Source organism: Pteropus medius, unplaced genomic scaffold (genome assembly GCF_902729225.1).
Source record: "Pteropus medius unplaced genomic scaffold, Ma_sr-lr_union100, whole genome shotgun sequence".
In the NCBI taxonomy this organism is placed as follows: domain Eukaryota; kingdom Metazoa; phylum Chordata; class Mammalia; order Chiroptera; family Pteropodidae; genus Pteropus; species Pteropus medius.
In genome coordinates, this window is record NW_024352785.1 from 8,003,035 (window position 1) to 8,020,036 (window position 17,002).

Sequence of the window (17,002 nt, forward strand, 5' to 3'; positions counted from 1 at the left end):
ATAGGAAATCAAGTCTAACATTTTAAACTTCACAAAAGAAGGGTACATGTAGATAAGTAAATAGAATAGTTTTGCAACTAACAAGAATTATTGTCACTCTTTCTTTGGTGGACATATGATTGTAATATTTGGAATATGATAGATTCGAATGAGCCATTTAAAAGGCACTTTTGATTCCAAATATTTTAAGAAAAGAAAGATTTGATATATGTATGTCTGTATGGCTCAATGACTAGAAAAAGTGTGGCAAAAGTGGGATTATGATTTTTACCATGTTTTCAAGATTTTTAAAAGGATGTGCATTTATAGTTAGAAAAATATTTGGAAAAGTGAGCAATAATTATGTATGGATTCATAGAGATACAGATTTATTTAGAAAAAGATGGATAATTATACGTTTTATGGGAATCTAAACTTCCTACTAGTATTGGATTTATTTTGTATATTACAGAGGATTACATCATTTAAAGAAATATCAACCATTATAATTGATTTTACGTGTGGAACCTCTTTACACACAAAGTAATTGTTGTGTTTGTAAACACTATGTTAAACATCTGTTGAGTGTTAAATAATGATTCTTGGTTTTCCAGTGAGTGTATTTTTGTTCCTTTAAGAATTTTTTTGCTATCGTTTTGGCTCTGTAAGGATAATGTGTTTAAAGGTTGAGGCTAGCTATCTTGATTAATAACGAAACCGAATAGTGGTTTCTTTAAAAAATAAAAATAATTTTCAATTACAGTTGACAGACAGTATGATATTATTTTCAGGTGTACATCATAGTGATTTGACATTTATAACTTACAAAGTGATCACCTAGATAAGTCTACTAGCCATCTGACACCATACATAGTTATAACAATATTATTGACTATAATCCCTGTGCCGTACTTTACATCCCAGTGACTGCCAAGTAACCATTTCTTAAAACTTTAGGTTTTAAAAGTAATGCTGTTTTTAAGTTAATATTTGTAATATCTTTGTTGATTAATTGATTTTTATTAACAATTCAGGCTTTTGATTGTGGGCCTTTTCAGAAATTTTTACACTTAGAATTTATGTTTAATTTCTATAAGAATGAAGCGTAAGTTGAAAAAGGTTCATTTTTCTTCACTTCTTTGCTCTTTTAAGTACCTTTTGGTTTATGAGTTTGGTCTTGATTCTCGTTACTCCCTTTATATTTTCTCCAGTTCTGCTTATTAGTAGTATATTTAAGAGGTTTTTTGTTGTGTTAATTTGATTTTTGATAAATTACATGTTCCTGCTAATTGTGCCTACTTCAGTTATTGATCATATATTAATAAGTTTTGGAGAAAGTTAAAATTTGAGATTGATTTTTATGTGAAAATTTGAGCAAGAGACTTAAATTTTCAAGATGTACTTTGTAACTGTTAGACTGCTCATAACCTAAGACATAGACTGTTATTTTTCAAATGGTTTAATATGCAGCATTTCATTTACTGAAATACTGTGCAGCCATTAGAAATTTCTAAGGAAATTAGCAAACAGTAAACTGAAAGAAAATCTTTGTGTCTTGAAAAGAGATGTAGTCTACTATTGAGTGTAATAATGTATTTAGTCATTTGATGCCTTTTATTAAAACAAATTTTTAAATGTTTTCTGTATTTATGTTTGTGTGTATGTGTGCGTGTGCACGCGTGCGTATAACTTGACTCCCCGCAAAACTTAACTACAAATATCCTACTGTTGACTCCCCCCAAAACTTAACTATGAATATCCTACTGTTGTATTGGAAGCCTTACCAATAACAATTGACTAGCATATTTTGCAAGTTATACGTGATATATACTGTATTCTTAAAAGGAAGTAAGCTAGAGAAAAGGAAATGTTACTAAGAAAATCATAAGGAAAATACATTTGAAGTATTTATTGGGAAAAAATCTGTGTACAAGTGGTCCTGTGCCATTCAAACCCATGTTGTTCAAGGGTCAACTGTACACCAGACTGATAACACTGATTATTTCTGGGTGGAATGGAATTAGAGAAGAGAAGACTCTAGTCTAAAATGTTCTAGTGAACACAAATTGCTTTATAAAAAAAGTATGTGTATATAAAAAAGGAACTGTGCACCAGGTTTATGGTGATACTTGCCTTTGGTGCACCATGATTTTTGATATTAAAAGTTAAACAGTTTTTAAAATTTTGCTATTTAAATTAGCTTATTAAAGAATTGGAAAGCATGTTTTTAAAGTAAAAACTGAAAATACAGTTTGGTAAGTTGTTTCTCTTTTAAAGAGACGTTTGAAGTATTTTTTAAAAGCCCCTTTAAGAAATAGTGGTGGGGCTACTCTGTTAAAAGGAGAAAGATATTTTCTGGTTACAAATGTTGCTGCTATTTTGGTGGTCTGGTAGGTTCATTATATTGTTCTCATTTTCAGTTTGCCATTTTAGTGTTCAATTCTACTGAAACATTTTTGTACTAATTGGCAATCCTTGTGCTAATATTCTTTCTATCTTGGGGAACATTGAAAATATGACATTTTGTGAGATGGAGAAATTTTCCAATAGCAAATTATTGTGGAAAGCATATTTTTCTGTGTACATATATGTGTATATACATACATACTTTAAAATCTTTAAAACAGTTCAAAAACATGCACAGAATGAAAATTGAAGTGTAATTTTAATGTGCTAAAATCTCCTTTTTCTTAAAGAAGCCAGCTTTTAATTGTTATGAAGGTATACTCATGTCTAAGGTTTAAAAAAATCAAACAGTACAGAGAAATTTATAAATGAAAAACAGCAGTCTCCTGCCCTACCCCTTTCTCAGTTCAACTCTTCAGTCTAGTACCTGTTTTGTGTTGAATTCTGGTGAATACTTTAATATTTAAATATATTTGCACCGATTTCTTGTTTCATCAACTTTAGATATTAGATTGAGTATTTAGTTTACCTTGGTAAATACTAGGTGAGGGTTTGGTTTACTGTGCCTGCTGTTGACCTTGGCCTCCTTCCAATATACTTATATCACTATTTTAAATTGTTACATTGGTTACCTTTGGTTATACTGTTGTATGAACTTACAGTATCTCTTGAGTCTGTTTGATAAGGGGAGGCAATTAGTGCCCCATCTTTTCTTCCATTTCTTTCTTACCCAATTCCCTCAGCTCTCCAGGCAAACTAAAATAAAAATTAAGATAGATAATATTTACGTTTCATTTTGTAACCTTATGAAGTCTGTTGATTGCAAAAGCTGAACTATAATAACATTTGTTATACAGTATAACTATGTACATATATTTCACTGTAGAGGCAAGGCTACAGTAGCTAAGATTTTGTTTTTTCCATCAGCCCATAGTCACCATACCTTGATAAGGATCTTGAGAACGTCCCAATGAATTCTCTTTTCATACATGCTACAAATTGGTCAAAATGATGCTTTCTTTTAGTTTTTTTGTTTGTTTGTTTGTTCTGGAGGGGGATTATTCCTTGATTCCTTCGAGATATTCTTGAAATCTTTTAAAAAAAATTTTTTTTTATTGTCTTTCTGTTCTAACTTGGGTGTTTTGCTTCACATTTTTTTGGGCCATGATTCTGTTGTACATCTTCTCTCCATCAGCACATCCAAAGTTTCTAGCTGCTCCCTCCCGCCGATCTGCTCCTTTATTATATCCTCAGTTGCACACTAAATTACACCATCTTTTCTACAGAATTCTTTTCTTCCTCCAGAGTGCCCTCTTGGAGACTCCCGCCCCTCTAGTTTAGTCTGGACTGGTTCACTTGCCAAACAACTGGTGTACTGGAATTCCCTTTCACAGCTCTCCCAGTGTCTCTCTTCTCTTGAATCTTATGTTTTCATTCTTGTTTTGCTGGTGCACATTTCTAAACTAATTTCCTTTGAGGGGGTTATTAGAAAGTAAAACTTCCTTAGTCTTTATATGACTTGACTAATGTGTCTGTTTCTCTTCTCATACTTATGCTTCTAGGTGGCCCAGGGTCCACACTTTGAGTACCAAGGTTCTAGAAGATATTCTCAACATTGTCTTTTCTTGAAGGCCAGTTCTTTAACTTTTTCTTTGTCATGCCCCAGATTTTCCTTAGGTGTTGGTGATTCTTGGTGGTTGTTTTATATGTGTAAGATAAGGCAGTAGAATGGCTTATGGATAGGCTTCTCTTCTATGTGAGTAGATAGAAAGCTGGCTCTGACACTGGGGGACCCTTGAGAACCAGCACGGGGGAGTTTTGCCTTGTAGGAGAAACTTCTATAAAGAATAAAAGGAGTGAAAGAGTAGACGTTCTTCTATGACATAAACAGACCTTGCTTTCCTTCCCCTTTTTGGTCCTATTTCTTATTCCTATCCTCCAGCTTACCTTTCTTCATTTGGAGCTTTCCTGAATTGGGATGAGGATGGGATTGGATTTGTCTTCATCTTGGGCATTTTTTTTTTTTTTTTTACCACCTTTTAGGTTGTGGTTAGTGTCTTCTAGATTTTGTTGAAGTGGGAATTTCTAGTTAAAGATAGTAGATTGAACACAAACATGTACTCACTATAAAGTAGTGTTTTGTTTTTAAATTTTTAAATGCATAAACCCACAAGGAAAAGAAGAATGGGTGAAGAGATGAGCAACAGAATTTGGAAACTCAAGCAGAAGGAAAAGTGGTATAGACCCGAATGAGAGACTGCTGCAGTAGCATCATTGTTCTTTAGAATAAGAGAATACTTAAAAGTGGCAGAAGTTAATTTATACATCCTGTATACATAACTGAAAACTTCAGCCCTGTCCTCAAGCTCAGCTTCTAGAATTTGACAGCCGGGCTTTTACCCTCCTGGTAGGAGATTAGAAGTTTCTTCTTTAGGTTATTTGACTAGTGGTTCCTCAGATGGCTCGGTCTCATCATCTTCAGTGGTGCCTCATAGTTTGATGAGCCTCCTAGATAACTTTGTGGTCTACCACACAAATATGAACATCTGAAATAGGCCTTTTAACATGAAATATAAAGTTTAAAACTAAGATAACTTTAAAGATAAAGTTTAAAACATGACTTTATAGTGAGTACATGTTTGTGTTCAACAGGAAGAAAAAGCTGCTGGGAAGAATAAAACTATGCAGTTGGTAGAATACTTAAAAAAAAAAACCTACATTGATCTTAGGTAGATTTTTACAACCATGAAATGACGCAATAATCTATAAAAGCATAATTTAAACAAGAGCATTTGGAAATTAAAAATATGAGAGCAGGAACACAGAACTCTGTAGATGGCTTGGAAGATAAAGAACTTTTCCCAGAAAATAATAGGGGAAAATCAGATGTAGGAAATACCAGAGAAAGGTAAAGAATCATAAGAGGATCGTCATGAGGTCCTTTAGCACTAAAGGATATGAAATTTCAAATAGTTAAGGTCCATTGAATGTCTGTCTGGTGCCATTGATGAAAAATAGAGACTGAGAAATTTCAGAACACGGGGAACAGAAGGAAGAACCTAGAAGTTTTCAGACAAAAAACAGATCATAGAAAAGATTAAGAATTGGAATGGTTTCGATCTTCTTAACATCAGAATGGGAAGCTGGCCGGGGAGAGCGCTATCTTCAGAATTCTGAAGGAAAATCATTTCCAATCTAGAATTTTTTACCCAACCACATTATCAAGTGTGAGTAAAGAGTAAAGATACTTTCAGATGTAGTACAAGACAGAGTACAAGAAATATGAGATTTAATATAGGATAAAGGCATAGGGAACTATAGGATGCTAGTGAAAGGACAGCATAGGATGATGTGTATCAGATATAGATGACAACCAGTCCAGATTGGTACAGATCAGAAGGCTCCTGGATAGTCTTCAAGATGAAACTGATGCATCTGAATTAACATCAAAAAAAAATTTTGGGAAACCAGTGGAAGGTCGAATTAGTGATAAATATAGAGAAAATGAAGCAAAGACAATGACAAAACCTTTATTAATTGTGGGAGAACAAGTTTGTACAGGAAAGGAAAGCAGCTTACTACATGGTTTAGTTGTGAATTGCATTTACAGAGTTATAGTACTATAAAGACTGAATACTGTGGTTATCAACCGGGAGTGATTTTGCTCCCCTCAGGGAACATTTGGCAATATCTGGACATCATTTTTGCTTGTCAGCACTTGGCAGGGAGTGCTGTTGTCATCTAATGGGCAGAGGCCAGCGGTTCTACTGAACGTCTTACAGTGCACCGGACACCTCCTCTTGACAATTATCTGCTCCAAAATGTCAGTAGTGCAAAACATGACTAACAAAAACTGATATAATTTTTTGAAGAGGATGGAGAGATCAGAAAAGTGTGTAGAACAGGAGCAGAAGTACAGTTAATTATGCATTTTTCCATAATGGAAATAGAAAATGCCTCAAACTGAGGAAAATAAGAAATAGCAGACAGGGCTTTTTTAGACATGGCGGTAAGAGGTAAGTTAAATAAAGTGAGATGAAAGAAGGCTAGTTTTTGCAGTGCCTTTTCCCTGTATGTACTGCCCACTGCCTAGTCTTTGAGACTTGGGCATTGTCTGTCTCACAGTTCATTTCACAAAGTTTGTGGTATGTTGTCTGTAGTCTTAATCCAAGCTTTTGCAGCTTGGGGTTTAACCCGAATTCATAAACAATTTCCTGAGGTCATTTTCCCGAACTGCTCCTCTGCTATCTCCCTGGCACCTCTCAGTTCCTTGGATCTTCCCTTTTTGGTCCTATAGCCAAAAGGCCACTCTGTCACACACTTCATGTGAGTCTGCCCATGTCTGGTACCAAGCGACTGGAGTATTAAAAAACAGTGGAGATTGGCTCTTCTTTTTTGAGATCACACAGCTCTTGGAATTGGAGAGGAAGGTTCCTGTCCCTCAGTTTTAGCCTCTGTTGTGGGTCCCTGTTACAGACACTGTTGCTGCTGCCACCTGTGTAACCACAATGGTATTGCTTTGGGGCTGGGACATGAGAGAATGGGGAAAAGAAAAAAAGGGGGGACTTTCCCCCGCTGTCTTCGAGTGTTAGGAGTTGCTTTGAATCTCCTTTCTTGATCTGGAGCTCTTTCTCTGTCCTTGCTGGTGCCCACTTCGACCCCCTAGTCCAGCCAGGGGATACTAGAGCATGGAAAATGGTAAATTCACTTTGAATACGTCTTTCCTCCCAAACTTCTCGCTGCTGTTTACTTTTCGCAGTTCTCAAATAGCTGCTCCATGCGTTTTGTCCAGGTTTTACAGCTGCATTTTATGGGAGGGGCAGAGTGGAGTGTGCTCTCTCCATCTTAACAGAAATAGGAACCTGTGTAAACATTGAAAAGATATAACTATCAGTATGTCATTAACAGTTTATGTCAGATGGTTTACTAGACTATGGCAATAAAAATATGCAGGGATATAGTACATTATTTCAGGGAACTAATTGGGAAGGGTTTGTGGACAATAATAGTAAAAATCATGCAATTGCTGTAATGGGGTAGGAGTGTGAAAGTGTGTATAAATCTGTTTAGAGGAGTTTGGTATACCTACATAGTAGTGTTTGTAAGTCATGAAGGATGAATCGGAGTTTGCTAGATGGGCAAGAGAAGGGGAGTATAGATAATAGTATGTGGAAGGCAATCTAGTAGGGTTCCAAGAATTAGATATTGCTAGGTATAAAGAACCTCTTAGAGTGACTTAAAAGGTTGTGCAGATGAGCAGCAACCAGCTCTTGAACGCCACATAGAAGAGTTTAGATTTTATATCTTAGGTAATGCTATCAGAGTTTCATGTTACACATTTTATTCTTAGTGTATATGTAGCTTAAGATCCTTTTTATGTAGTTTTTCTATATTGAAATGTAGATTATTGTACATACATTTGTGCTACCATTTACTTATTACTTCCTCTATTGAAATGTAACATTATTTTTATAATTTAAAAGTATTTTGAAATTTGATTTGAAACTTGGAAACCCTCAAGAACATTTAAGTATCATAGCTAGTGAATAGTGTAAGTGATCAAACAGGGTGATACTATTTTAAACATTTAAGAGCAGCTCTAAAAACCTTTTATGTAGTTCAATCTGTCTCAAAAGTCACTAGAAAAAGTATTACTAAAGATACTATGCAGTAGAAGAAGCAGTGGTTGCTTAATGACTGCTGTAAATCACATTTATTTAGACTTATAAATTCCGACTTGTTTGTTGCACAAGAAAGGGGATTTATTATTTAAATCACATATACATATGTACATATAGCATACATTTATGCTATATGTATACTAAATACCTGTACCCTTCTCCCCCATACGAATGTGCTTGGAAAAGACAATTTAGGATTTTTAAAAGTGAGTATATTTGAAAGTTAGTTTGGAATCAGGTTCTGTAGTTGAGTCTCTTTGGGAAGTATGGTCTATTAATGAGCAGCAGATTTGAATTTTGTAATAAATGTGAAGATTAAGTAGCTATCTAACATCTTTTCTGTTTGATTGTATGAATATATTTGTATATGTTCTTAGAAAATGTTACCAGACATGGGAGGAAATCCTAGCAAAGATTGTTTTTTTGCTCACCTTTACTGTTAGTGGGCTCTTAAGTTTGTTTATCTCTGTACTTGTGAACAGAGGATAAATGACATCTTGAAAAAATTCTGAGTGAAGATACATGTGATATCGTTTTTTTGTTTGCTTATTTTCAGACTCACCTTCCCTGTAGTAATTTCCCCTAAATTTTGCTTCCTTGATTAGCACTGCTTTTGGTCACTTTTCTATGGTGGTGGGGCACGGATGAAGCAATTAAATAGATTTAAATAAGTTATTTTGGTTTGTAAATATAATTTTTATGTTTTTGTTTTTGACAGCCGATTTATTTTGCATATTCCCAGCGAGGAAAGAGACAATGCTATCCGAGTGTGTTTTCAGATTGAACTTGCCCATTGGTTTTACTTGGATTTCTACATGCAGAACACACCAGGATTACCTCAGTGTGGGATAAGAGACTTTGCTAAAGCTGATATCCTTTTTATTACTATAATGACTGTCTTTCATTCCTGTTAGTAAAATATGTTAGTACAAATTTCCTTTTGCTTGTCTTTGAGATTTATAACCTATTAGATGAAACATACTTGATTTCTAAAGATTGTCAAATATAAATAAGACACAATTATTAGTATTTTTATGTAGAAGACCCCTTGAAATGTGAACTGATGATTAGAATTATTTGATTTTCTTTTAGTTCAGAAATAGGGATTAAACAGAATTGGAGAGTTGTAAAGGAATAAGGGATATCTCAGGAAGTAAATGAGTTTGAATTGAGCAGAGGGTTCTTACAAGGATATGATAGGAGATGTGAATGGAAGGTACGTGGGGTCGGGGCGGGAGGTTGTGGCTTCTTACATTCGGAGCCAAAGGCCTTTGATTTTTATTCTGTATGTCATTCTTTTTAACCACAAATTGTGTTCAAATGGCCTTGAACCCACAAGTTCAAGTAGTACACTGGAGTGGGAGTAAATGACCTAAAATAACCCTCATACTTCCTATAATTTTCTTTGAGCCCTTAGGGCTCAATGAAACAAGGGACCCCCTAGGGCTCTGCAGAAAAATGCGTGAATACTGTTCTAGATAACTCTTAACATAGAAAGTTTTTGAGCAAGCCTAAAGAATATTACTCAGGTCATTTTCAAATGTATTCAAGAAGATTTCTTTGGCAGGATAGGTTGAACCATATAGGGTGGATTGTTAAATTACTTGAGCTGTGGAACAGTAAGGTCCTGAACCATAGTAGAGGGACTACAAAGAAAAGACTGAAGAGACATGTCAATGGAATAAATGAGTAACCTGTTTTACTGATTAAATATGGGGAAGTAAATGAGGACTCAAAGTGGAATGGAAATACTACTGAACATTCTTTCTTAAAAGCTTGGCAGTAGGTTCTGTGGAGAAATTATAGAAAACTTTACTTTTAAGAAGCTGTAATCAGGTTATAGAAACATGGTCAAAACTGGCAAATCCTCTTCTGCGGTCTATTTTACATTGACTCAGGGTTCTATCAGAGCAACTTTATATACTTTGGGGTTCTGGATAAGCTTTTGTGTGTGTATGCACGTGACTTTTAAGCTTGCTATTAAATAAAAAACCTGTTTTGTTTCTTTAAATTGAGTTATATGGAGGAAAAAGCCTTGATTACTAATGTGGTAGACTCCTTAAATAGCAGCGTTTACTCTGTGCCAGGCATTATACTCTGAGCATGGTGGATTCAGTCCCTGTCCTGAGGAAGGTGAGAGGGAGGCAGGAAAGGAAATGATTACAGTGCAGTAAGGTAAATTATGATAGGGCAGCACAGGGCTCAAGAGGAACGGAGGAGAGGCACACCCAACCCAGGCTTGGAGCTAGATAAAAGTTTTCTTTGGAGGAAGTGGTCTGTGTGAGAAAGATCCATGTGAAAAGGTGAAAAAAGTTAATATGGTTGGGTTTTAGAGTAAATGCTATGGGACAACGGATGATGACAGAGAGTAAGTCAGGGCTAAAGTTTGTAATCGTCTTGTAGGCCATGTTTATTTGGACTTCATAAGAATAGTAGAATATAGCTTTAAAAAAGTTAAACTTTTTATTTAGGGGAAAAAACTTCACTTAGAAGTTGAAAGATTACCGTGAACCGACATCATACCCGTATTATTTATTCACCCGTTGTTAACATTTTGCCACATTTGTGTTTTTTCTCTCTAGGAGTGTTTTGAAAGAACTCTGTAATAGTGTAGACAGTGTATTGGAGGGAGGCGAGACTGGGAACCCAGTTAAGATGCTATTTCACTAATTTATGAATTAGAAATGGAAGCCTGTGACAGAAGTGGATAGAAAAGATTAAATTTGGATACTGTTTAGGAGATAAAATTCATGTTAACTTGGATGTCTGAGGAGAGGTGGAAAAGAGAATCAAGAGTGGTACTCAGGTTTCTGGTTTGAGCAGTTGAGTGGATGGGTACGCCATTCCATTTGCAGAAAAATAAAGGAGAAATTTTGTGGGGGAATGATGGATTCAGTTATGGACAGGTTGGTTTGTGGTACCTGTGGGATATTGAAGTGGAGAGACTGCATAGAATAAAAGTTACCAGCATGAGATCTGGAGGCAGGTTCCTTGGGTTAGCATTACCAGCCATGCAACCTTGGCCAAATCGTGAGGCTTTTTTTTTTTTTCTTCTTTGCCTCTGATTTTTCTTATGTAACTTGTGCATCATCTTGTGATTTTTCTTCAGTAAACTCAGCAATGTGACTAGAGAATGGGTATCCTGGATTTTTTCCTAGTTTGAGGTTTTGCCAGGGAGCTATATTCAGAGAACGATGGGGCAAAGGAATTTTGAGTATTGCATAGAGATTGATTAAACTGATGGACCATGTTGTTTAGGGAAAAAAATAAAAGCAGAAAGGTGCTAATACAAAGGAAAATAGTCAAAGATCAATGTAGAATAATGATATAGTGCGAGTAATCAAGAGTGCCATAAAAAGTTATGTTCAGGATGTTTTAATCAAATTGCCAGAATACTTCTAGTGATGGCAGGGTACGGAATGTTGCTGCGGGAGTTGGTCCTGGAAGTGGGGGAATGAAACGCCAGGAATGTAAGTAACTGAGGCAAGAGCTTGAGGGGAGACGTCTGTGGGGAAATTGGTATTATCTAAGACAATGGTAAGATTTTGGATGGAGATTACTGTCTAAATGATTGTACCCAAAGCAGATTTTTTCATGTTTTTGCAGGAAAAAAAAAGTTAGAATAAAAGAAGTATATATAAAAAAAAAAAAATCACTGAATTGTTAAAAAGATAGAAAGTGTATGTAACAGAAGTGGACGAGCTTAATTTAAATTCTTAGATTCTTTAATCAGTGTTTCCTTTTTTTTTTTTTCTTAGAATTACTACTGTGTAAGGCCCAGTATCCCAGATTCAAGACTCAAAATAATTTGGTTTGGGGATTAAGAAAATTAGTGATAGAGTAACAATTTTAATAAAAATTAGAAATGATAATTATTCAGGGCATATTATACTATGTTTTAAAATTAAATACATTATCTCATTAAATAAAAATGGTATTTAAAAATTTTCACTCCCATGTTTGAATCGAATTGCTTTTCTGTACTATTAAGTATGAGGGATATAAGAGTAGTCAGTGGGGAAATTGATGTCATTTTGGATTGGATTCTGTTACTTGCTTATTGTGTGGACTTTAGTCAAATACTTAAATACTTTTGCAACAGTAATTCCAAGTATATTTTGAACTGTAGTTGGTTCAGTCAACTCATTTTGTTGTGGTTTGGGGGTAGAAATAATAGATAAACAAAGAGTGTAAATAGTCTCCAAAGTTAAGTTGGTTGATGTAATTTATCTTGATAAACCTTTCTTTTTAATTATTCTCTTTAAAGAAGTTGTTTAATGCATAGAAAAATGAGATAATATTGCTTTGTGGAGGCACTGATGCACCTTGAAATTATTAGGAACATTGCAGGGAGAAGGAAGAGAGAAAAAACTGGATAAGCACCTGTTCTCTGAACTATTGGATGTTGTCTTTGTTCCTGGGGTGTTTTTCTGTGTTTTCCTCTGGTTAAATATTTAATAGAAAAAAAATTATTTATTTAAAGTTTGTGTTTAAATTAAAAACTATCTGTGATAACTTTAAATCACATGAGTGATTTTCCTAAACATCTAAAGCCAATCTTATTGGAAAATACCTTTCAGAACCTTAGCAAGCCTGTGTAGAACCATAGGGCTTCCTGAAATGGTTAATGTTGCGTCCGAACTTTATCCTTTTTTCCCCTCCCCAAATGAAGGCATGGAATAATTATATTGAGATCAACTTAGTGCCTGTCTTTTAATTACAAGGTTGTCATAGATGGTTGACTTCTTTGGGCTTTTTGAAGGCCTCTTCTTAGTACAACTATAAAATCAAAACAAAAATTTAAATACAAAGCTGTAGAACTTATATATTTTCATAAAATGAATTTAGTGTGATTTTTTTTTTTTAAACCATCAGTCACAATATGAATATAAAGCTGACTTCTTTGAGGGTGTTTTGACATTCCCATACTCCAGTTTTTCCAGCATCTTTCTTTGTTCTGTGTGTTAGGAAACCTTTCTATATTTGTTGGGATATCATTTGACCCTCATGCATCAATTGCATGTTAGATTTCTTGTTTTAATTAGCCCAAAAGTAATTCTAGTACCAATATGATCTCTGAAATCAAGTGATAGTACTTGATATACATGATCATCGAATGATAGAAAATATGCTCATTTTGCATGTTTCTAGATTAAAATGCAAATGAAAACTATATATAATCAAAGAGGATTTGAGGACCCTTAAGAATATGTCCTTGGTTTGAAAAACACTATCATAGCATAATTTTGTCCTCACTTTTCATGATAACAGTGTTATAGTGATGAGGCATTTAACAGCATGAAGTATTGGGAGCCTGAACATATACTTTACAGGTTTAGGTTTTTACTTTTTTAAAAAATTATTTTACTCTTCCCAGTTTAGGGGAGTGGCCATACTCAATTTCTTTTGAAATAGGCTATGTTTTCCTTAATATCCAGATTTGCCTTTTTCTCTAATCTTCAGAAAATCTTCATTTTAAAAGTGTTTTTAATTATAGTGCAATACACATACATAGTAAGGAAATATAGCATATAGAGTGATATACTTCATCCCTAGTTCTGCTTCCTGCAGTTAATCACTTTAACTTGTTCTGACAGTTTCTCCCTCTCACCAATATATGTGCACTGTACTTGTTTCTTGCTGTTGGTTTCAGTACCTGTCAACTCCTGATATGATGAATTTGACTCAGTGAGAAGTATTTGAGGTATTCGTGTAGTCCTAAATTTGTTAATAATTTAGGGATCCAGGACTATGAGTATCTAAAGCTTACTTGATTTGTGTATAGTCTAAATGCAGAAGCTAGCAATGACTTGTTCAAGAGAAGGAAATGTGAAAAAACAAAAGAGTGATAAACTTAGATGAAGTGAAGATTTGAGAAATTTCATATAAAATATATAGTTGATTTAAATAGGTCTCTTTCTGTATAGTGCACAAGCAATATTAAGGGAGAAAGTAACTTCCTTAACACTATGTATACTCTTCAGTCATTGTCCATTTTTGCTGCCTCAAGGTGAAGATGTGGAAAAAGTTTTGGATGAATGGAAGGAATATAAAATGGGAGTACCAACATATGGTGCAATTATTCTTGATGAGACACTTGAAAATGTGAGTGTAATGAAGTGAAAGATTCTTAATGAAATAGTGATCAACTGTTTTCATCCTGTTACTAAAATGTGTTATTTCTATAATGTTTAGGATTGAGATTCTAAAATACATAGATTTTTAGTGCTAAAAGGCCAAATTTTGCATATTTTGTTTGCATTCTGTGTCTTAATATTATACTTACTGCTGTATGGCTTATTACAAGGAAGTGTTACTTCATTGTTGAAGAAATACATTAAAATAGATAGAATGCCTTCTTCACACTCATGTGTTCAGAACAATAGAAGATATTTAAACCAAGTACTGTATAAAATTGGTGATAACAGTTACCTGAAGTAAGGAGAAAAACACCTTTGACTTTAGAAAGGAGTATGGGAAAGGAGAGCAAGTTACTTATTTTAATCTTTGCTTGTTTTGTAGGTTCTACTGGTTCAGGGGTACCTAGCGAAATCAGGCTGGGGATTTCCAAAAGGAAAAGTAAATAAAGAAGAAGCTCCTCATGACTGTGCTGCTAGAGAGGTAAATTATTACAGTTTGAAGCATAGCAACAGCCATAGAGACTTGTTTGGACCATCTTACCCTCTTTCCAGAACTTGACTGCATGAAATAACTTTTATAATATAACTGTCGATTGTTTTGCTCACATGTCTCTATCATTTTATTCTTTGTTTCCTTTTTCTTTCATTGTCCATTTTTTATTCCATTATCTCTTTAATTCCCTTTTTATTCATCCATCCATCCACCTACCTACCTTTTCTTTTAAAATTGGTTTTGCAGTTGGTAAAACATTTGGGCTGTTATAACTCTTGTTTTATGTTCATAGATAGACTTGGCTGTCAAACAAATGCACAATTTGGGCTTTTATAAAAATTTTCATTTGTTGCTCAAAACCCACTCTAGCTTCCCACTACCTATAGGATAAGCTTTAATTCTTTATGTATTGAAACCCTATCTCCAACACAAAACTAAGCCATTCTTTGTCCCCTGAATTTGATTGGCTCGTTTCAGCTTTTAAACTTTTGCTTATATTTTTTTCCTACCTGGAAAGTCTTCTCCCTGACTTTTCAAATTCTATTTAGGTACCTTTCTAGATCCAGCTCAGATTATCCTTTTTTTCCTGAAGGACTGCCACCAGCAGCTCTTTGTGTAGGACCTGAGTTTTTTATTTGTAAAATGAGGTTTAGGGTGGATAATTTCTAAAGTTCATTCTTAAAATGCTGTTTATTTTTAAATGTAGCCAGTCAGCTCTAGCCCATAATTGTCTCTGAACTTTAATAGCAGTTGTTTTTATCATTTGCTTGGGATTAATTATATAGTACCTAGTGATGGATTGTGTACTGTATTCATATTATTAGTTCCTTATTATTTATCATCATCATCATCATTAATTTTTGACTGACTGTTTTCCAGCAGTGTTCACTACCTCATTTAATTTTGGGTATAATTACTAGTGGGAGATAATAGTTAAAATTCTTATAAACCACTAGTGGTTATTTACTATATAAAAACTGTTGGTGGTTATTTCCTTTGGAGGAGGATTTAAAAAACAATTGAAAATCCTGATTTAAATTTAGTATGGAGTATCTTACCTAAGTATTTGTAACAAATTATAGACAAGCCATTACATACAAGTAGGTAAAAGTTTATGCACACCCCTTAAACTTGAAAGCTGTTTAGGGAGCGGATGAGGGATTGCCACAGCCTCTAAGAGGTTTCCCTTTCCTTTCTGTAGATGTGTGTGTGATGTGCCGTTGAGTTAGCTCTGACTCCTGGTGACTATGAATGAGTGACATCCACAGTGTCCTGTCCTCAGCAGCCCTGCTCTACCCTTGTAGACTCATGCCTGTGGCTTCTTTCATGGAGTCGATCCATCTCATGTTTGGTCTTCCTCTTTTCCTGTTCCTTTCTAGTTTTCCTAGCATTATTGGCTTTTACAAAGAACCCTGCCTTTTCATGATGGCAGGAGACAAAATGGAGCATTCTTAAGTCTTCCCTTTTATGTCCTCCAACTTTGTAGTCCTCTTACTTCTAAGGAAGAACAAAATAAGACCTGTAGCATCCTACCTAGAGGAGTTTATCTGTAGTCCAGTACATGGAGTTAGACTAGTCCTACAGCAGTGAGATAGTTGACCAGGTCCAGAAAAGACACTACATTAAACTGGTAGAACAAATTAGGCTAAATAGGGTGAGATCAGGTGTCTCTTTAATTGGGTTTTCTTGGGGGGACTTGGAGGAAATCAAATACCTAAACTTGCAAACTGAAGTACCACATACCCAAGGGGTTTACCTGCATCTACCACTAGAATCCTCCATCTGACAAGTGTTATATACTATATTGTGAAGAGTCAGGATAATGCAGAAATAGTATATTTCAGGTGAGTGAGAAAGAGGCAGTTAATCTGTGCACTGAGGCATCCAGATTTCACTTTGGTTTATCTTGTTTGTTCTCTGCTCTGGGATGCTAAGGTGAAGGGTTGTCCTGTCCATGTGGTACTAGTTTTGGTAATACCTATAGATTACCACACGTAAATAAAATTTATTTTTAGGGCATGGGGAGTGGGCGAATGGAGTGTGGATGATAGGCTCTAAAGAGGGTCTTGGGAGGGATACAACTAGTATGGGAGGCTATTACCTCCATTTTACAGGTGAAGAACTGAAATAGCGGTTTAGTAATATGCCTAATAGACTTCTCTAAGTTAGTAAGCAGCAGAATGGGGCTGTAAACCCTGGTAGTTGGGCTCTGGAGTCCATGTTCTTGACTACTATGATTCAGGCAGTCAAGGAATATTTATAAAGGGGTAAGTATTTCTAAAACACACATACACAGATGAAAA

The 17,002-nt window shown here is 34.9% G+C and overlaps 1 protein-coding gene across 2 annotated transcripts in view; it reads left to right on the forward strand.

Annotated features, from left to right (window-relative positions):
• Positions 1-17,002, forward strand: part of DCP2 (decapping mRNA 2) — a 48,997-nt gene that overhangs the window by 1,399 nt on the left and 30,596 nt on the right. The window contains exons 2-4 of one of the 2 annotated variants that reach the window (XM_039848473.1): positions 8,785-8,936; positions 14,044-14,171; positions 14,589-14,687. In XM_039848473.1, the coding sequence (XP_039704407.1) occupies positions 8,785-8,936; positions 14,044-14,171; positions 14,589-14,687 (379 nt within the window). The remainder of the gene's footprint in view (positions 1-8,784; positions 8,937-14,043; positions 14,172-14,588; positions 14,688-17,002) is intronic. The other variant, XM_039848474.1, reaches the window with a different exon arrangement.